The sequence below is a fragment of the Mesocricetus auratus genome, unplaced genomic scaffold (genome assembly GCF_017639785.1).
Source record: "Mesocricetus auratus isolate SY011 unplaced genomic scaffold, BCM_Maur_2.0 Super-Scaffold_100011, whole genome shotgun sequence".
In the NCBI taxonomy this organism is placed as follows: Eukaryota; Metazoa; Chordata; class Mammalia; order Rodentia; family Cricetidae; genus Mesocricetus; species Mesocricetus auratus.
Genome location: NW_024429195.1, coordinates 6612099 through 6633281, shown reverse-complemented (window position 1 = coordinate 6633281; position 21183 = coordinate 6612099). Strand labels below are relative to the sequence as shown.

Genomic DNA, 21183 nt, shown 5'->3' with positions numbered 1-21183 from the left:
CGTCTGTTCCCATGAACTGATGGAAAACACACACCTGTGTTAACCTACTTAGTGTCACACGGGTCGGTGCCGGGGCTAGCTATGCCAGCGACCGAACAAGGTCTATAAAGATAAGTTGCTGGAAGGCCATTTCACTTAGAGAGTCTTGAGAGATGGCTATTTTAGTGACAGTTGTCGGATCTCCCAACTCCTTTCATGCGAACTCCTCTGCTAAGACTGTCACGCTGACGATGGGAGTCATCGTGCTGCTGTTCTTGAACCTTCCATTTTGCTCAGTTCTCCCAAGTTTCGCAGTCTTCTATTCATATTTCTCATACAGATATAATATTATAAATATGCGTTATTAATCGTATTTGCTGGAATTGACGTGAAAACGATAGTCAGCTCTGTGTGTGTGTTTTAATCTGCTAACTGCGGTGCTCCCTTTTAATTTCTTTGTGTACGTGATGTGTGTGTGCCCGTGTGCCGATGCGAATGCAGGCACGCGTGCGGCACGTACGTGTGGGGGTCAGAGGGCGGCCCTCGGTGTTTGCGTTTCTCATTCGTTCACTGCTGCAAATGCCCAGCTAGCCGGGCGGTAAGCATTTGGGAGCTCTCCTGTCTTTGTCTCCCGTGTTACCGTAGGAGAACAGGGATGGCAGGGGCACGCTCCCATGCCCAGCTTCATGTGGATTTACTCTGGTTCCTTTGCCCGCTAAACCATCCCCCTGGTCACACAATGTCTTTCAATCAGCACGCATATCGTAACTCCTCCCATTAGGGTTTTTCTGCATCTTCTGGCACGGTGTCAGAAACAGAGCAGGGGCTGAAGAGATGGCTCAGCCCATAAAGGCATCATTTCCAACCCGGACTCCCTGAGTTAAACCCGAGCGCCCGCACGGCGGGAAGAAGAGAGAACAAGCTCCGGCAAGCTGTTCTCTGACCGCCACACGCATGCTGTGGCACACACGCATCCCGCCCTCCATACACAGGATAAGTAAATGTGATAAAACTTTAAAATATGAACAGCAGATGTGAGCCTCGGACAGAACTAATACAGCTTCGAGAAGCAAGGGTACTTTTGAAAATTAAAAAAAAAAGTGTGCCTTTGGAGGAGAGAAAATCGCCCGGCAGTTAAACGACGGCTGTTGGACTTTTTGACCTAACTTAGTGAGCTACACGTTTCATCACGCAGTTGCGTAGTTAATTCTGATACTCATGCCTTACTGACACTATTGTATCAGTTTAATGCGTTGCTATTGTCATGATATCAATATAAAGCGTTATCAATGTAATGTATAATATATCAGTAGTCTCTCTGATACCCGTGTATCAATATATGTATTGGACATACATTATCTGGAGGAACATTAGAACTCACAGGCCTGGAGAATCCTCTATGTGTGTGCTCTCTGCAGGAGTGACTTCATGGCAGCAGTGAGCGTGTGACACGTGGCGGGTGCCCGCATTCCCGTGGCCGGGCCTCGGCCTCCTCGTCAGTTTGCTCCTTGAGCCCTCCCACCTCTGATTCATCCTACGCTTTCTCCTTTCTTAATGCTTTTCTTTGTTCCAATTTATGCCCCTGAATCTTACCATTCGTATGCTTAGGGGTTAAAAAAAAAAACAAAAACACATCCGTGGTCTTGGTGGGCTCCCGCCAGGCTAATTAAAAACAAACATTTATTTACACTTTCTACATAATTGATCCCAGCCAGAGAAGGGCCCGCTGGCCCTCGGGTCCCTACACGTCGGTGTAGTCGTAATAAATGCGCACTTCTGACCTCCGGACGCTTTGCAGGGACCGGATGCTCTCACTCCTGGTTCTTATGTTCGACTTCTTGAACAGCCTTCTTGAGAACGACCTGCACATGAAAAAGTAAATTATGGGGTCCAGGCACACGTTGCAGGCAGACAGGAAAAGCGTCATCTCTTTGCAGTAGTAGAGAACCTTGTGTGCCGACTCGTCCAGGAGCCTGTCTAAGTGGCTGAAGGAGAAGGGGATTCTGCACAGGTGGTACGGGAGGAAGCATGTGAAGAACACAGCCACCACCACCCGGATGCTCTGGTTATGCTTTCGCTTGCGGCTCGACTGGCTTATGAATTGCCTGCTGGATCTGTGGATGTACCTGGATATCGCTATGTAGCACCCGATGAGAATCACCAGCACGGCCACAAACAAGCAGCTGTCCACGTAGGTGACGGCCGTATGCCACTTGGCTCCCAGAGGGTTTTTGAGCCTCATGCAGTCGTGGATGTTTTCCCTCGTGGGCTGGCCGTTGGTTAGTACGATGTTGGGCAGGGACAGGATGGCCATGACCACCCAAACGCAAGCCGATAAAACCTTGGTGAAGGTTATGCTGTACATGCGAGAGTCGCCGAAGGGCTTCACCACCTTTAGGTAGCGGTCGACGCTGATCAGCCCGAGGAACACGATGGACGTGTACATGTTGGCGTAGAACAGAACCGAGGTGTACCTGCAGAGGATGAACTCGAAGTACCAAGGCCCAAATCCCGCGTCCCGGACTATCCGGAACGGGAACGTCATCGTCATTATGAGGTCGGCCACCACTATGTTTTTGAGGTAGAAGATGAAGCTGGTTTTATTCCTGATGTGGAAGAAGACCCACACGGCCAGGCCGTTCAGCAGGATGCTCGCCACAAATATGACCAGGTAAAGCACCGGCAGGACGATGGTGTCAAATTCATTGCGGAGGGTGGCGTTCTTTGTGCTGTTCGCAGAGTGACTGGCTTGGCTGTACAGCTCATCACCTGCAGACGGGGGAAGGATTCGCGTTAGTGCCGCTGCCTTCCTTAGGGCCAGACGAGTTCTGAGCGAGTTGTTGTCTCAGAGATTCTGACAACCACCCACGTGTCTCTCTGGGCCTCTGTTAAGTGTGTACTGCATGCCTCCGGAGACTGCAGAGGGTCTCTGGTCCTCTGGACCCAAGGCATTTGTGGACCCCCGACTTGGAGTTCACCTGTGAACTGAGTGTCCCCCGCCCCCATGAGCCTGAAGTGCTCTTCACGGCCAAGCCGCGTCTCCAGCCCTGCCCCCAACACTTACAGAAGCACCTGGTTGATGAGTGGCTAAGTAACTGGTGGCTTCCCCTTCCCTGCGTTTCAAGATCCTTGGGTCCTCTGTGACAGCCTGTCGAAAATGAGCGTACTATACCCCCACAAAGAGCCCTGGCGTTTAGTTCAGCGTTGGATGCTGCTGTTGCGCATAGAAGCAGCGCTACCTGAAGCAGAAAACTGAAGTTTCCCTTTACCAAAGCGACAAAGCAGAGCATGGAAATGATGTCCTCGGACACAGTCCGTCTGTCCCCTTTACCACTGCCCAAGTTTAGGGCTCTGCAGTCACCGAAGCCCACAGAGCACACTCAGAACCCTTCACCTTTGTTCCCTGAGGGTTTTGTAGGGACCATTGTTGGAAATAAAAGTGTGGTATTACTTTTTTCTTTCATTCAGAAAACAAAAGTCAGCTGTCTTCCAAAGTGAGTAAGTCCCGAGCAGAACTAGCTCTAACTGTAGCTGCTTTAGATCTGTTCTCAGTTGACTAGAAACTGAGCCGGGAGCAGGCATGGCACTACTGTAAGCAGCCTGGTCTTGGATCCCGATCATCTGCAGATACTGTGTACTATGTGGTGCACTGTTTTTTTTTTTAGTGAAATCTGTGTATAGTTGTCTCTGCAATCCAGTAAAAAAAACAAAAACACATTCTGTGTTTCTGTTAGTATGCACACATTTATTATCAAGAAATTTATCACGTAAAACTGTGCAGGCTGCTATTTTTGTTGTTACTTAACAAGGTTAGATTATACCTACTCTGCTTATTGTGAATTTGCAGGCATGCTTTGCTGCGTGTGTGTGTGTGTGTGTGTGTGTGTGTGTGTGTGTGTGTGTGTGTGTGTGTGTGTGTGGGCATCTGAGGTGTGCGTCAGTCTCCCGTGGGGACTGAGGGAAGTGAGGAAGCTGAAGATCCCAGTCTGTGCTGTGGGCCATCACTCCTCCTCCTGGGGTCACCCTGGTTTTCCCAGGACGGCTCCAGCCAGGAAGCAAGCTGCATGGTGACCTGTGTCCCAGGATAAGCGTCTCTGGGGTTGACCGAGCAGAGCTCTGTTGAGCAGTCTTTGCCTCCTTCCCCTCCTTGCTTTGTCCTCCACCCTGCCGGCTGGTGCTCTGGAAGCTTCCAGCCTCCCCAGCTCCTCTTGGAGCCACTTCCCTACTAACGTGACTCGTAGCTTACCGAGTCACGTTTCAGATGTAAGGGTGTAAGGAAGGTCACTTCTGATTTGCTTTTTTAAATTCCCACTAGTTCATAATAGTGACTTTAGGGATGAGTTTTGTTTAGGGAACGGCATGAATTTGGCTCTTACTTGCCTCCATGGCTGTTTATTATGTATTTATTGTTTTCTTTCTTTGAAGAAGTCGAACAGGAAAGGCAGTTCCGATGAGTGTAATCCAAAACAGGTTCTTAAATTGCCACCTGCAAATCTTAAGTGTGGGTTCTTTTTCAGGAGCTGGCTCCCCTTTCTGATAATTTCTCTCCCTTTCATTCCTTGCTGTGTTTTTAAAAACTGGTTTTCCCGGCCTAGATCTCCTTGTCCAGTAATTTCTACCTAGCTAGGCTGTTATGAGACCGATGAATGGTATTATTAAGCTTTACAAGTTAAAAATGCCTGATTCAGCTGCCGTCTCTGTCCCTGTTTCCAGCTTGAAATGTCACCCTGGCCATCTCACCGAGGCCCTGTTTAGATTTAATTAATAAAGCCTTGCAGTCTTGGCTGTTTCTGTATCAGAAGATCCATCCCAACCAGCATCTGGAGCCATGAGAAGCCTTAAGAAGTGCAGCTTCAGTGAGGCTTATATAGCTCTTTGAATTGGTTCACCCAATGAAGCTGTTACCTGTCACTTTCATCTTCCTGGGGGGATAGCACTCTGAGAAATACCTGAAAGCCAAGTAGGTTTTATTCAGGGTGAAAGTGCCTAGCTACTCGAGCGGCAGAGCTTACGAAGGAGCAGCTGTGTCATCTCTTGAAACGATGGCTGCTTGTTGCCGCAGTCGCACGGGTGTTGATTTGCAAAGCCAAGGTGAATGTCAGTGGAATCCAGGAGCTGTGACCTCCCGGGAGTGGGCTGTTTCAGCGGCTAGGAGTGGCCCCCTCGATCTGTGTGTGCCCGTTGTGGCTGAGAGGGACACACCCTTCTATCCCTGTGTTCCTGGTAGCTGCACGCCTTCTGAGCCTACATTGTTATCATACTATCCCAAGGCTTAATTATACAGACACGCTCTCTTATTAAATGATAACATGCCTAGCAATTATAGTTCACACTAAAGATAGTCTTCAAGAAGAATATCAAAGAAGTGTGTGCACAGGCTCAATCTTATTTAAAAAAAAAAAACTAACAAGATCAAACAAACAAATTGACAACCAAAGGCAAACAAAGCAGAAAAAAAAAACAAAAAACAAAACCTTGAAGCCTGAGTGACATCACAGTGGTTCATGGCCTGTCCACCCACGGCTTCGAGGCAGTCTGTCTGTGCTCTGATGGTGCTTTCTTCACGGCATTTGCCTTATTTGCCCATAACCAAAATTCATCTTTTGGAGCACTGACCTCCCGAGTTCCACAGGATAAGCCTACCCCTGGTTAGTACTGCATTCACAAATTCCAGATTTACAGATTAAACAAAGGAGAAGTTAATGCCTCTTCTGGGCTGTTTTTCAGAATAATTTAATAGTAGACAGCCGTGGTGCCTAAGACTGCCCATGGGCTGCTCCAGAGGCCTCCAGAGCTTAATTTGGAAAGCGGTGCCTGACTTGTTTGTGAACTAAGTGGGCGCCATGTTCTTCCCTGTCAGCTTTGGATATCAGGTCGGCTCCTTTGGTCCTTCAGGTATGGATGTAGGTTTACACCTCCATTATTCCTGCTCAGGAACACTGGTCATTGAAAGGGAAAGTCTTTGTCAGCTCCGTTTGGTTTCATCAGGCTATTTTTCCAGTAAGGAATGTGGCCAATTTAGGGGCCTCCTTTCGTGATTAGTAGCTTAGTAATCCATTAAGAAAAATTAGAAATTGCTTTTAAAACAGGAAGACTGACCGGGCGGTGGTGCTGAACGCCTTTAATCCCAGCACTCGGGAGGCAGAGGCAGGCGAATCTCTGTGAGTTCGAGGCTGGGCTGGACCAATAGCCTCCAAAACAATACAGAGAAACCCTGTCTCGTAAAAACCAAAAACCAAAAAACAAAAAAACAAACAAACAAAATAAAACAGGAAGACTGTGTTCTTACTTGCTCCTTGCTTACAAGCATGGTATGCCCTGTTTATTACGGGCTCAATATAGAGCGATGATTGAGAGGAAATAGTAAGTAAGAGCCCCTTTGCCGGCCACTTCTGCCTCCTCACCCCAGGTCCTTCTCAGTTCACTTTAAAAAATGTTAACTAAAGAAAAAATTTTTTTGGTTTTTTTTCTTTTTTGGTTTTTTTGAGACAGGGTTTCACTGTATTGTTTTGGAGGCTGTCCCGGAACTCGCTCTGTAGACTGGGCTGGCCTCGAACTCGCAGAGATTCACTTGCCTCTGCCTCCCGAGTGCTGGGATTAAAGGCATGCGCCACCAATGCCCAAGAAAAATTTTTTAAAACGTTTCAGTTAACTTAAAAAAATGGAACCTAGCCCCATGAATTATTTTTGTTGTTTCCTGTATGAGTGTGTGTGTGTGTGTGTGTGTGTTAGAGGAACCTTGAGAACTTACATATGTACCAAATAATCAAATGGGGAGAGTAATGCCTACTTGATTTGGGGTTTAACACATCTTTCTCGAATAATTCTGTCAATCTTTGTCCTTTTTTAAAGATAGTGTTGAGATTAACTGAAGTTTTAAATCAGCTACAGCAAGGTTAGTTTTATCTCAGTGATATTACCCTGCATGGCTGGAAGGAGAAATGGTTTTGAGTGCTCTAAGCTATCACTGAGCTTGCACAAGTCATGTTAAAACACAGTTCGTTTGCGTGGTTTCCTTTGCCTTACTTGGTAATCTTGCAAGCGTCAGGTTGAGCCCCATTCTCTAATCGTGATGCGCTGCGAGCAGAGATGCATGTCAAGAAATACTTGGGGACCGTTGCGGCACAGGCTCAGCAAAAGTTACTCCTTGCTTGATTTCTAGGGAGGAAACAAAACAAAGACAAAAAGGAAGGATTGGTAAGGAGTTTACATATCTAATGTTATTATTTCAGAAAAAAATACAGTAAACCAACAACAACGCATCTTTAGGCTCTGTGATTAGAAAACAAGATTGTGGATTTGAATATCCTTGCCACAAAAGAGTAACCTGTGTTAATACCCTTTTTTTTTTCCCAGTTTGCTGTGAAGTAGGAGCTATCTCTCCAGCCCATATCTAGGTATTTTATAAATGGTGATGCATTTAGCACCGTGCGATCTCTGGAGGTTCTAGTTTTGCCTCTAAACTAACCAACTGTATGACCTCCCATCAGTCCACATGACCTTTTTAGAATTGGACTGACAGCTCTGTCAAATCTCTGTCAAGACTCAAATGTGCGTGGATTTTTGTATCTTCCTCTTTGGTGGGTTTCCATTAAGGATTTAGTGCCATTTGAATGTTTGCTTTGCTAAATCTCTTTTGTGCTCTGTGGAAACCATATGCCTTGTCATCTCAGCATTTGGTTAGAGGAGAATTCTTTAACTGGGTTTGAGTGTTTCCTGTGTAATACATTTGTGTAAATTGCTCTTTTTTTTTTTTTTTTTTTTTTTTTGCTTTTCGAGACAGGGTTTCTCTGTATTGTTTTGGAGGCTGTCCTGGAACTCACTCTGTAGACTAGGCTGGTCTCGAACTCACAGAGATCCTCCTGCCTCTGCCTCCTGAGTCCTGGGATTAAAGGCAAGTGCCACCACCGGCTGGTGTAAATTGCTTTGTTGATCTCTGGATGCTCTACAGAAAGGCCAGCAGAAAGCATAGTTTAGGCAGGGTTACACGTTTTGAAAACTTATTTCCTGACTCCTCCTTTTGCAGTCAGGTCTGTCTTGAGTTCCTAGCCTTCTCCTAGGTGTTGGCCAAATAGAGAGGATGATGGCATCACGAGAACCGCTTTGCAAAGTGTGCACTTAAAGGGAAATGGGCCTATGAGCAGTTTCCTGCAAGGGAAGTCACATTGCTTCTTATGAAACGAAACCATGTGGGACTTCCATGCCCCCTGCCTGACGCTGCACCCGTGCACGAAGCTCATTCCCATGGACTGTCGCTCCCTCAAACGCACACTGTGGCTTTCCCTGTGTGTCTGCTGAGCTGGCAGGGGAAGAGCGCAGCTGCAGGGACAAGTGCGTCCTGGCGTGGGCAGTGAGTGGGGTCCTCCTTCCCATTTGCAACATTGCATACAGTCAACTGCTGGACGTGTCGGCGGACAGAAGAAACAAACTTTCCCTTCCGGTGTGGGGTCCCTTCCTCCCCATCCCAGAGCAGCTCTTAGCAAGTAGAGAACTCCCTGCTCCCGTGGCTTTGGAATACCCCTCGTACCTGGGATGTAACAGGTTCCTAAAGGAACCTTTTTTTGGGGGGGAGGGGGGTGTTACTGAAATGTAGATGACTAGGGTTTTTAAAACCTTTCTTCTTTGAGTGCTGGCTTTCTACTCTTTTTAATGTAGGCAAGGGGGCAAAGACTTACTTTTCACCACCATATTATTACTCTTCCCTGAAATGGGAAGCCACTTTAATAAGCGGATGGGGGCAGAAACCTCTTTAATGTTAGCCGTTTCTGTGCCCAGGCCACCGCAGTCTTTGCTTTCCTGGTTCATTGTCCTTAGGCACCATCGGGAGCCATAAGACAGACAGCAGCCGGTTGGCCAGTGGGCACAGAAAACGGAGCAGTCTACGCCATTTCCGTTTCACGGTTCTGACGGAATGTTTGCATGCAGAGCATGTGGAGAAGTTTTGTAGGTTCCTCTTAAGAAGAACACCACCATCCGTCCAGTGAAGAAAGATCGAACTGTTTGTCTAGATAGGCGTTTCATTAGCAGTACTGGAGCCGATGGTCAGCATCATTGTAGCTGCCCAGAGAAGGGAGGACACCAGAGGGCTGGCCTGCTTCCGAGGAGCCGCCCTAGGGGCAGTGGAGGGCATGCAGTGGTGCCAGAGGCTTTGGGATTGTGGGAAGGCAGTGACGTCAGGGAGAGCCCTGAAGCACTGACTGGACGCATCCTGTGGGAAGGTCAGAAGACAGAGGACCGGTCAGCGCCACCGGATGGAGTCCCATCCATCTGTGGGGATGCCTGGTAGCGGAGGGCAATGGGGCAGACGCCTGATGAGCCAGGGCTGAGTTTGGCGAATAGGTTTGGCAAAGAGGCAATTGGAGACAGTTGTTTAACTGTGACTGTTATGGGAAGGAGAAAGAGAAGGCCAGAGGTGGAGATGGGTATAAAAGCAGTTGGTGTCCGTTGAACGGCTTTTATGACTAGTGGGAGAGTTTGTTAAGCATACCGTTTAATGCTTATCATTGTGAAATTATATTTTCCCCGGTGTGAGTAAAATTAAAAAAAAAAACCCTAACAACATGTCCTGACTTCTAGCCATGGATAGCATCACACAAAAAGGGATTTGATTGACTTCCAACTTTGCTGCTTTTTAGCTTCCGGACTCCCCATTCTCCCCAGTGGAAAATGAGCACAGTTCTGTTTTGTTCCGGGAAATGAAAGAAAGGCACCATTTTATGCAGACGCCAGAGTGGCCGCGTATGGTAGGCTTCCCGTTGCTCTGGAGGGCGTAGAGTTTTACTTAGAGATGGACCGCAAGGCGCCAGGTGACATGGTTCCTTGCACTTTGGTTTGAGCCGAGACTGCTGTGTGGTTTGTGTCCCCAGCCCGATCTCAGGAACCGACCGGTAGCTCTCCCTTCCCTCCCACTGTCCCAGCCCTGTCTGTGAGCTTCCACACTGTCCCGTCTGGGTCTCAGCTTCCTGCCTCCCTGGTGCTCCCTGTGGTGTGTTCTGGCGCCCATAACTTGTTACAGAAATTGCTTCAGGTGTCGTAATGGGCTGTGTTCCAGATGAAATCAGTCAGTGTGTGGGGCTCCTGTCCTGCCTCCTCCTACAGCTCTCCTGGCTGACGCCTGATGAAACCCCCGAAGAATGTGGTTGCCCGTGGTTGCCCCACGTTTCACAGCTGTTCCGGCGTTAGACAGTGTAGGTGCCCACAGCTCTTTTCCGCCACCCACTGATACCGTGCCTTGGCTAGTTTGTGTTGTTTTTCTGCTGGCCCTTTTAAAATGAGGGCGTAGGGGAATGGCTCACATGTGCTCTGCCCTTAAGACTCTTGAACCCCGGGCTTGATTTTGCAAGTAGTTTTCTAGCTTGTCCCATGACCTGAATAGTTTGTCCTCCCACCCCTGTAGGAAGATACATTGAGAGATTCTAACTGCCTTGCCCTGCTTCAACATGGTAAAATAATGGGTACAGCTGGGATTCGTTGTCATGTCCGATGAGAGCTGGTCACAGTCCCTTCTGTATCGTGTTAGGGTCAAAACAAAGAGTGCTTTTGAGTGTTCATTTTATATTGGAGGAGGTTCTAGGCAGAGGGAGGGGTCTGTTTTCCTGCCAGACACAGGAAGGACTTTATTTCCCTTGGTGCGAGCACTGCATCCTAGGAGCATCCTAGGAGAGTCCGGATGGGATCTCGTCCTGGGGGAGCTGAGCCGAGCATCTGCAGAGTCTAGGCCACCTCTTCCTGGTGGGAGGAGCTTGTCCCATGGGTGCAGGCACTCCCTGGTGTACCCTCCTCCTGCTGGGCATTGCCTCTCCAGCACATAGGCACTCGATTGTACAACGCTGCTGCTGCCGCCTCTCTGCTGCAGTGAGAATCTCCTCTTGAATGGCTACACTGAAACTCTGGATGTTATCCTTACCCCCGTTTGTTCCTGACCTCCTTTGCGCATGACCGCCCGCCATCACTCAGAATGCTGTAAAATGACCCCACTTCTGCAGCCACACACACACAAAATACCATAGTTTCAGGAAATCCTAATGTTCATACGTAAGGGATGATTTTTTTCTACCTGGCTGCTTCCTGGGATTGCCTTGTGTGCAGATCATGCTGCTGGTAGACACCCGGGTTATATCTGAAGCTCACACCTAAGACTTTCCTTTCATCTCACAGGGCAGCTGGACTTGGCTCCGCCCTCCACTGTGGCCCTTTAGGGAAGATCTGGACCCTCATCCTGGTATTGAACTGTTTTTCTGACCAGAAAACACACACACACACACACACACACACACACACACACACACACACACACACACACACACACACACACACACACACACAAATGGGTGTCCTGCTCTCCTTCCTTTACAAGTGGTGGGACAGGGGCCAGTGTTGGACACAGACCTCTGCTCTCTGGGTGCCCAATGGGACAACCGGCCAGAGGTCTTCGCCATGTGGGTCTGTGAGCAGCTGCTGTGGGGCTCAGCCTTGTAGTCCACACAGCCCTAATCTGCTCCCAGACTTGTTGGGTTGGATCTCCGCCTGGGTGGGGAGCGGCTTGTGAGAGCCAGGGAAACTCCTCCCTGGGCAGGAGCAAGTGTGGCTCGCCAGGCCACGGCTGTGGGCCTCACAGATTGCATCACTGCCTGGCTGGTTGCAGCCTGAAAGGTGAGTGCCTGGGAAAGGCCTACTCCCTAAGTGTGGCTGCTCCCGAGGGACGTTTTTACAGATATTGGTGGCAGTGGCCCAACGTGACAGAGTGCATCTCTGTCTCTTTTTCTTGTCCTCTGCTTTGCAGTTCGCTCCCAGGAAGCTCATGCCTCTTAGTTTTTAAGGCTTTTATTCGAGTAGGTTTGGACTTTTCTTGCTGGAGAGTGTCAAGCCTGCCAGGCATTCAGGTGTACTGACGGGCGGGCCTTACCCTGCTGTGGTAAGGACACAGAAGCACCGGGTTCAAGGCCTCTGTGCAGGGGGAAATAAACATCTCCCATAAATCCTGGAATCATATTGTCTAAGAACCTCTTCCAACGTGATGGGAGGGGTAGGAATGAATAGGGATAGTTCCTGAAAGCTAAGAAAATCACACAGCTGTTAACCTCACTGGCTCTAAGTCCCATCTTTTTGTAATGGCATTAGGTCACCATATTTAAGCTTGATGGTATTTACATTCAGCAAGACAGTTGCCTAACCATTTTCATTTGCTTTACCCCTTATTTTCACTAACAGTTTGAAAGTTCTAAGGTGGGGTCTTTTAACATGAGTAGCCATTATGCATTTTTGTCAGCATCAAACCGTCTTTCCCCATGGTTTTCTCCCCTCACAGAAACCAAACACCTCATCCCCACAGGTACACCACAAGTACACGTGGGTGAAAACATAATTCCTTTCATGTTATACATTTATCTCTCAAAATAATTCCTACTTATTACAGTACTTTTAAATAGTCATTCTTCTTGTTGTTGTTATTTTGAGACAGGGTTCCTCTGTGTAGCTTTTGAGCCTGTCCTGGAGCTCTCTCTGTAGACCAGGCTGGCCTGGAACTCACAGAGATCCGCCTGCATCTGTTTCCTGAGTGCTGGGACTAAAGGTGTGCACCACCACCGTTCAGCCCTAAATAGTCTTTCTTAAATGGATAGTGTTTGAATAAGAATAATTCTCCTGGTTGTTAATATGAGTCTGGTAACTCCCAGTTCGAACGAGGATCCTCCCTGTTTTCTGTTTTCACTGGCTGCCTCCCACCCTGCCCACCTGCCCACTGCAGGCTCTAAGTTGCCCCGCCCCCACGGGTGCGCTGACTTCTGTCCTGGAACTCCGTCTTCCCTGTCTGCTAGGTAGGTTATTGGTAGTTTTTAAAGTATGACTCATCGGCTGTGTCTCCTTGAAGCCTTTCCTGTTTGTAAATTTTTTTTCTTTTTTTTTTTTTTATACCTGCGCTGTTTCTTGGTGGCAGTTCCGTCAGTTGGGTATTTTTTTTTTTTTGCAGTTCCCTAGACTGCCCGTGTCTAGACTGCCCGGTGTCTAGACTGCCCGGTGTCTAGACTGCCCGTGTCTAGACTGCCCCTGTCTAGACTGCCCGTGTCTAGACTGCCCGTGTCTAGACTGCCCGTGTCTTACTGCAGGCTTCTCTTTCGAGGGTCTAACCAGGATACCTCAAGCACAGAGAGAGGCATCGCTCAGCAGACATACTGCTTGCTGCACGTGAGGATCGCGTGGAGCTCGGCTCCGTGCTGACCTAACCTTATGTAGGTGGGCGTCTGCCGCTCTTCCTGTCTCCCCGAGAATGCCTTCCGCCTTTCCAAGTGAAGGAGTGCCAGGAAGGACAGCCGGGAGAACAGGAGAAGTGGGCAGTTTTCAGGCTGTGCAGAAGGCTTCTCAGACAGGGCCTGCTGGGCTCTGAGCAGCTTTCTCTGGAGGGGCCGAGTATGTAAACACTGTCGCTCACTCCAGGCTATGTCCATGGGAGAAGTGAGCCAGCTGTTTGAGGAAGGAAGTGTTCCCGGCATGCTAACAAAACAAAGCCAGAGTAGGGGGCATGTTTGGTTCTGTCCTCCCTGGACTCTAGGCTATCCAGCCTCTGGTGACCAAAACATACTGGGGAGTCAGGGGGGGTCAATGAAGTGACTCCTATTGATGCCCTGCTATACTTGTAGAGCAGACTCTAGCATAACTGTTTGTTTTTTCTAGACAGGGTTTCTCTGTATTGTTTTGGAGGCTGTCCTGGAACTCGCTCTGTAGACCAGACTGGCCTCGAACTCACAGAGACCCACCTGCCTCTGCCTCCCGAGTGCTGGGATTAAAGGCGTGCACCACCAACGCCCGGCTTCTCCGGCCACTTTTTCAATTGGTGCTGGCCATGAGAAGGGACTTGTTACAGGTCCACATGCTAGTTTTTATGACGCAACCAGTCTGGCGCTGAGGAAGTCTGAAAATTAGAGCGGTGTCAACTAGGGAGAGGGAAGAGGCCGTTTTCCTCAGAGCAGTATGAAGAGGTACTGAGGTGACACATTCAGGTGAGCCACGAGCCCGGCCTCCATCGCATTGTCTTACCCTGCCTCTGCAGAACGACTGTGCCTGCCCTGAACTTCATGGCCACACCTGCAAGGCGTTGGGCCTTTGTTCCTTGTTTTTGTACGAGGGGCTCACGGGAGAAAGTTTCCCTAGTCTCTTTACTGAGTAGGTAGTTCTTTCGGGAATCCAGTGAGGTGATCAGTATCCAGCTCTTTATTCCCGTTTCCTGTATAGGTATAGTTAGTTGCCCTCAGGCTTACCGCCATTGTCAAATGGATGGGGACGAGTAAGTTTGGTGACCTCACCTTCTCATGTCACTTTTAAATTTGTCTGCCTGTCTGTCTGTCTGTCTGTCTGTCTGCCTGCCTGCCTGCCTGCCTGCCTGCCTGCCTGCCTGCCTGCCTTCCTGCCTGCCTCTCTATCTATACTAGTCAGTCTGTCTGTATAGCCTTACTGTGTGTGAAGTGTTTACTTTTGTATGTTTGAGTGAGCCTGCACGTATGTTCTATGAGTGGAGTTAGAGGTTGACACTGAGTGTCTTTTTCAAGTGTTGTCTATTATTTTTAGACCTGTTCTCTCACTGAGGCCAGAGTTGATCAGTTTGTCTCGGCTGGCTGGCCAGAGAGTTCCAGTACATTTGCCTTTCTCTGACTCCATAGTGCTGGTGTTAATGAAGCATGCTACCTTGCCTGAACTTAAAGGTCCTCAGCTGTGTGTGTGTGTGTGTGTGTGTGAGTGTGTGTGTGTGTGTTTGTACATACATATGTAAATCTGGGCCAGGCAGAGTTTAAATGAATGGGATTACCCCGTGAGTGCCTTGGAAGGAGTGCTTTGTTGTCAGGAAACTGAGTTGTTCATGGAAGAGGAGCAGGGGACAGGGTTGGATGTGCATCATTCTCTGATAGGAGCTGGATGGGGAAAAACTTTGGGGTGTCGGTATTTGGCTTTGTACACTGGGACAAACTCTAAGGTCAGATAATTCCTGAGAGTCTCTTTCAGATTAAAAAGTAAATGACTTAGTGTCCCAAGGTGTGTTTCTCTGTGGTGCCCGTGATTTTGAATGCTTGTAATGGCTTCTGCACAGACTGGTTAATTAATTAGGGCTGGCTGATGTGTTGTTTCATATTCACTGTAAACAGAATGTAAACAGAGAGACAACACTGTCCAAACATGACTTTGGACACTGTTGTATACCTACTAGATACCATTTTTGGTTTTCAAGAGAGAGAGAGAGAGAGAGAGAGAGAGAGAGAGAGAGAGAGAGAAAAGGAGGCAAACATTGAAGTATTACACTGGTGACTGGACATAGAGTTGATAGGATTGTGTGGTTTTGTTTGTTCTGAATTTTACTCACATAGTATTATTGCTGCTTATACCCCCCATAAAGTCGGATGAATGTTTTAGGTGACAGAGCAAAACGAATGTTGATGTGTAACGCAGGTTTGTAGTTGGGTTTGTAGAAGGGACACAGTGGTCTCTGCTGATCCTTAGGTGGAATTGCACCTTTGAGATGGCGCTGGTCAACCGTTGCACTATCACGGTACACGTTCACTATCTTTAGATGGCATCTGACCTTCATTCAGTCATTTGCTTTGCCACACTCTTTTGGTGTGCGACTACCTGTCTAAGCTTGTTCCTCCTCCTGCTTGCAAGCTAGCCAGTTATAAATGAAACAGGAAATAGATACAGCTGCATTTTTTTCTTATCTCAGTTGTTTAAGCAAGCATCTTACAGACAGGGATGATAACTTACTAGCAGATTTAAAAGAACACCATGCTCAACATCAGTTACACTCAGACAATTCTGAACCATTGCAAGCCATCATCTTCCTTAATGTATCTGTCACATCCTTAAAATGCCACCTTAGCACAACAATGACGGAATCGTAGCAGAAGTTATCTAAAGACACTGGCATATTCTTGTAAATCCTAAAGTGTGGCAATGTACCCAATGATGACATGTCTTCTTCTTCTATTTTTGACATGTCTTAATGTTCTGAGTTTTTCTAATATCTCAGTGAAATTACCATAAGCAGTTAATTTCTGTCTTATTTCCGGTCACCTAGTCTGGCAATTATGAGAAGGCTTGGAAGGGCAAGTCACCCACCCCAAAGAAAATGGCAACCCTTGGCTTGTCCCACCCAGAGGCAGCTAAAGTTCTCAGCCTGAGAGCCTCATGGCTCATACTGTAATCTGTCGGAACGCATCAGGTGTCCTATGAACACTTGTATTTCTTTGATGCTGTTCGAAGTTCCTTTGGCCCGGGGGTCTTGGGTTATTTAGTTTCTGTTGTTCTCTAACCTTACTGCGGGAACCAACAGAATCATTTTAAATAAAGGATATTCAATAAAGGATGCTACTTAACTTAGGGATTGGAAAAGTAGAGTTTCGCTCAGTTGCATGTCCTCCAGAGGGGTCCCTTCTTTGACCACAGAGTCTGTTCAGGCTTCAGACACACACCTCCTCTGGCAGCCTAGAAGCCTATGCTTCAGACCCAGGGGCAACAGTGGTGGCTGAACCACAGAGTCCCGCAAGTGGACTAGTGCTTTCGTATGCCTAAGACTCCTGGGCTACTTTACTTATATCTAACGTATTCAGAGGGACACTAGGTTCTTTATTAAAGAGGTATTTGGTAGGTAGGTTACCTAGACATCAGAGCCATGCGGCAGGGCTCACAGGGTTATACGTGGCATTTGGTGTGGGGTAGGTTAGCTAACGATTTCGTCAGAGCTGTACAACAGTGCCCACAGGGTTGCATGAGGTATCGCCATGGCGCGGACCCCTCATAAGAACACTAAGAGATGCTGCCGGGTGCCGTAAAAACTTCTTCCCACTCTTGCCCTCGTAGAAGCAGAGGCTTAGGATTTCTGTCAACAAATGGGTGTATGTGGACCACCTGCTCCTTTTAATCCTTCCTGCTCCTGAGGGGCACAGCTTGGATCTGTGTGTAAGTCATTCTGAAGCTGGTGCGCTCCAGGCCCCATCTGCAATTGCTTCCAGGTGAACTGCCTGCCGCCCAGGTCAGATTGTAGCCTGGTACCTCCTTTGAGACACCTGGGAGCATCCTCATCACGTAGCATAGGAAATGCTCAGCACGGCTAGACGGTCTCATCAGATACCCAGAGAAGAGTAGCGACAGGCAGTGGTGCCCCTGGACAGAACTGAAACCTCTGGGGACTGGAGCAGGCTGGCTGCAGCAGGAAAAGGTTCCCAGCATTGGCTCTGCCTTCAGCCCAGTGAGGGAACTGCTCCATATGAATCACTAACAAGTGGCTTCAGATGACGGCTTGTGCTAAGAACGGCTTTAACACAACACTTAATTTAAAGGCCATTTGTTAGAATCTGGCCGAGGAACCACAGGGCCGGCAGAAGGGGATAGAGGAGAGATGGGGAGAAGTCGGGAGTTTGGAGTTAGGTTCGAAGAAAGCTGCACACGTGTTGGGCAACTGAGGCCCGCATGTCTTCAGACAAGGAGTGAGAGCGTCTCATGTTGGGATAGCATTTTAGTCAGTTTCCAAAGAGGAGGAGAAAGGGCGAGGGAAATGCTGTGCTTTCAAGTTAGAAAAGAGGGCAGGCTTGGTGATGATTTGCAGATAGCTGCAGTGGTCTTACTTAAATAATTCTGGTAAAAATTTTTCGACTTTGGCCAGTAAAGTGCATTCATAAAACATAAAACATGCAAGTTTGCTGCTGGCTAAGAGAATAGATGTACTAATTCCACTTCTGCTTGCCAGAGAAAGAGGTAGCCCTTTTAGAAATCATGCCCAGGCGAGATGGGAGCCTGGCCTCAACTGCTGGCCTCACTCTGGAAGCTGGAGTCGCTTCCTGTGCACGCGCGCACTGATGTCAAGTTTCATTTGTATTTAACACCCGCCCCGGTCACCTTCCCCTCTTGTCTGTGCCTGGCATGTCTACAGCTCTAACAGCCACAGCAGGTCCCTGTGTTGGTATCGTGGAACTTCCTAACCACGGTCAGGGGAGTGAGCAGTGGCCGTGTCTGTCTGGATTGCACAAAATAAGAACTCAGTATTTAAAGAGGTCAAGGTTTGGTTGTCATCAAGGAGCTGGCTAGGGAAGGAGCTGGGAGGGCCATTTGTGCTTACACCCCGCCTCCTCTAGGAATGCAGGTGTGTTTGGCTGAGCCTAGTGTTCTTTGGTAACCCAGCCCCCATACCTGGTCGGTTCACTGGGTGTGTGGGAATCTAGAGGTCCCAGAGAATTTCAGTAACTCTCCGAACCCAGTGCCTTCATTTTACCCGAGAGGAGAGGAAGTGAGTTTGCAGGGAGCCTGCCGCCGCCTCTGGCACTGTCAGCATTGCGTCCCTGTGTTTTGCTGAGTCCCAAGTTTGCTAAACAAGCCAAAGCTACAATCTCTGCCTGTACTCCTCCGAAGACCCCAGGTGGTGACCACGAGGGTAGCACCTCCCTGTCCTTCCTACATCCTCTCCCCCTTTGGTCACTCTAGTGTCATTTTAGTGTCTTGTGTTAACTTTCTGTGACACTTCCCTAGAGATATCGTGAAATGCGTTTGTTTCCTAAAGAATGTGAACAAACCCCTAAGCTGCCTAGAAGAAAAGCAAAGCGGGCTGTCTATGGAACATAGCCTAAATCAGAACATTCGTTCTCACTTAGCTCCCCTCCCCCCCACAGTCACCCTTCTCAGTGGCAAACCAGGAGGACACAGCAATAACCAGAGGACGAGATCCCACAGAGGGATCCAAGGCAGAGCCTTGATACCCAGTTTCACAGGGGCAAAGCCAAGGAATGAGGCAGAAACTCAGCCTCTGCCAAGTTTGCTGGCATTCCCAATGCCGTAAGAAATGGTTAATATGCCTGCCGTGAGAGGGGACTGGAAGTTCTCTCATGGGCAAAGTCGTAAAATATGAAATCAGAAAGTTACTGTGCCCTGGGCTCATGGGTCACTTAGAGTCATTTAGAAAGGCAACCCCGCCTGCTGACTGTGCGCTTTCCTCCTCCCTGTGGTAAGCACTTCTCCAGGAGTTTGCTTGGGAGCAGATCCCGGCTGCCGCTAGCGTGTTTGTGAGTTGCCTGGCAGTTTTCTCTGGGCTTCTGCTGACATGTTTTAACATGATTTCTTAAGGCTTCAGAGTGAGGGTTGCCCTGTTCTTTACTGTGGAATGAGAAACTGTGATTCTTTTTTTTTTTTAAGTCAAAACTGAGACAGAAAAAATACCTTTTCTTTTGAGTGCCTTTAAAATGATGCGTATGAAAGTGTTGGGCCTTGGGAAACAGGACACAATAATAAAAGCCATCTCTTGTTGCACACTTACTAAGGTAACTATGGTTTAAAAAATGTGTTTTCACCGAAGGGACATGACTACCAACACATTTCCCCTTGGGGGGGGGGCACAGCCTCTGCCTGCCTCAGCCGGACAACAGGGAGCACCGTGGCCTCGTCTCCAAGATGTCTGTGCGTCTATTTCAGCCCTCATGCCGATTTGTACTTTTCCCTCAGACTCCAGTTTAAGGAGACAGACCGTTGTACTCTTAACCATGCTGTATGCTACAAAACGTTGCTTTTAAGAAAAATGGAAAGATTGAGAAACAAAGAAAGCCCAGCAACTTCATTTACCTTTCATTGTGGTGGCTGGCTGGCTGCTCACCTGATGGGCCGTCTTCAAGTTGAAGCAGGCTCCTCATCTCTCAAGTGGGAGTAAATCTCAGAACTCGGGTTGGCAGTGAAGTAGATTCTCTGGTAAGGCACTGGAAATCTGCATTTTTAAAATTTTTTGTTGTTCTGCTGGAGAGCGCAGGTGGGTGCTCTGCTGCCCTGTGGAGACTGTCCTCTGGGGCACCTTTCAAACCGACCTACCCACGGACAACTGGAGCAACTTGCTCACTTGCTAATGTATATGACTCACATTGGAGAGAGGTGAGATCTGGAGACCAGGGAAGAGCATTTCCTGAACCAGCAGGATTCTGGGGTGATTCACCTGAAGGGTACCCAGTGGGATGGGCCAGCATCGGGAGCCCCGGGTGAGGAGTGGGGGGTGAAGTCTCGGGGTGGGTCTCACTAATCACCTCAGATGTTCAGGCCCGGCCTGTGCAGGTACTTTTTTTTTTAGTCATTAGGTTTTCTATTGTTGTTTAGAAGATAATGTGCTTTATCACCATTTGTGGATGAAATTCACCATTAAGAGAAATAAGACTATACACTCACACTCACACTCAAAGTATAAGCATGGGTTTGTGCCTGCCTGTGTGTGTGTATGTGTGTGTGTGTGTGTGTGTGTGTGTGTGTGTCTGTCTGTCTGTCTGTGTCTGTGTGTTGTATAGTGTATGCACACGAGGATTCTTGTCAGGCTCGAAAGTAAATGACTTTACACACTGAGCTATCTTGATGGCCCAATAATATAATTTATTAGAGGTAAATCCTTCAAAAACACAGTTGCAAATATTACGTGAGTGAGACAAATTGTGTTTGTGGTAGTAACTGTTACCTTTGAAAACCTGTAGTTTTACTCCAGTCTGATAAAATCTGTGGATCCATTTTTAAACACAGACACACTCACAAATACAACTATTCAAAATATTTTAAGTTAAGCTTAGAGGACAGGAACACTGACTCTCTTGAATGGTATTTTCTCACAAAAGATAATTCCTTACAATTACTTTTTTTATGGACTGGGTGTGATGGCATGTGCCTTTCATCACAGCATTCTGGAGACAGGGAAAGATATATCTCTTGAGTTTGAGGCCAGCTTGGCCTACACAGTGAGTTCCAGACAGCGAGCATTACATCATGAAACTCTGTCTCCAAAATATATAAATAAAAAACAACAAATACATTTTAAGTAGGTGTCTTGCATATTTTTCATTGGTTTACTTTTTAGATAAGGTGTCCATTTGTTACAGTTGACCTTAAACTCCCTGTGAAGCTCAGCTTGCCTTGAGCTCACGGCTCTCTTGTGGGGTGTTGGGGTTATAAGTACTCACCACCTTTACTTGACTTACTCTTTTTAAAAAAGTATTCCGTAATGGTACATTGATATTCTCAAATTAAAATTGCATTTCTGCATAATTTCGAAACTTTCATATAGAAACATCAGTGTTAGCCAGGCATGGTGGCATGAGCCTTTACTGCCAGCACTTGGGAGGGAGGCAGAGGCAGGAGGATCTCTGTGAGTTCCAGGCCAGCCTTGCCTACTTAGTTTCAGGACATCCAGGACTATGTAGAAAGAACCAGTCTCAA

At 47.9% G+C, this 21183-nt stretch overlaps 2 protein-coding genes across 9 annotated transcripts in view; one reads left to right on the top strand and one right to left on the bottom strand.

The window, feature by feature from the left end:
* The window catches only part of Med12l (mediator complex subunit 12L), a 307049-nt gene that overhangs the window by 179111 nt on the left and 106755 nt on the right, over positions 1–21183 (top strand). The gene's annotated exons all lie outside the window — the stretch shown is intronic.
* Gpr87 (G protein-coupled receptor 87) lies at positions 1623–19877 on the bottom strand. Of its 2 annotated transcripts, none has more exons than XM_005077914.2 (3): positions 19564–19877; positions 7006–7137; positions 1623–2748 (listed from the first exon to the last, which is right to left on the bottom strand). In XM_005077914.2, exons 2-3 carry the CDS (start codon positions 7037–7039, stop codon positions 1721–1723), a joined length of 1062 nt encoding a protein of 353 aa, XP_005077971.1. In that variant the 5' UTR covers positions 7040–7137; positions 19564–19877; the 3' UTR covers positions 1623–1720. The 2 variants fall into 2 exon arrangements, with proteins under 2 accessions (XP_005077971.1, XP_040610322.1); XM_040754388.1 differs by having other exon boundaries at positions 19595–19877.

What these genes read in the sequence shown, in the direction of transcription:
- Gpr87 (XM_005077914.2), bottom strand. Translation starts at nt 7,039, where the DNA reads ATGGGGCTCAACCTGACGCTTGCAAGATTACCAA. An exon ending in GACGCTTGCAAGATTACCAA is followed by an intron (nt 2,749 to 7,005) that starts GTAAGGCAAAGG and finishes CCCCGTCTGCAG; the next exon opens with GTGATGAGCTGTACAGCCAA.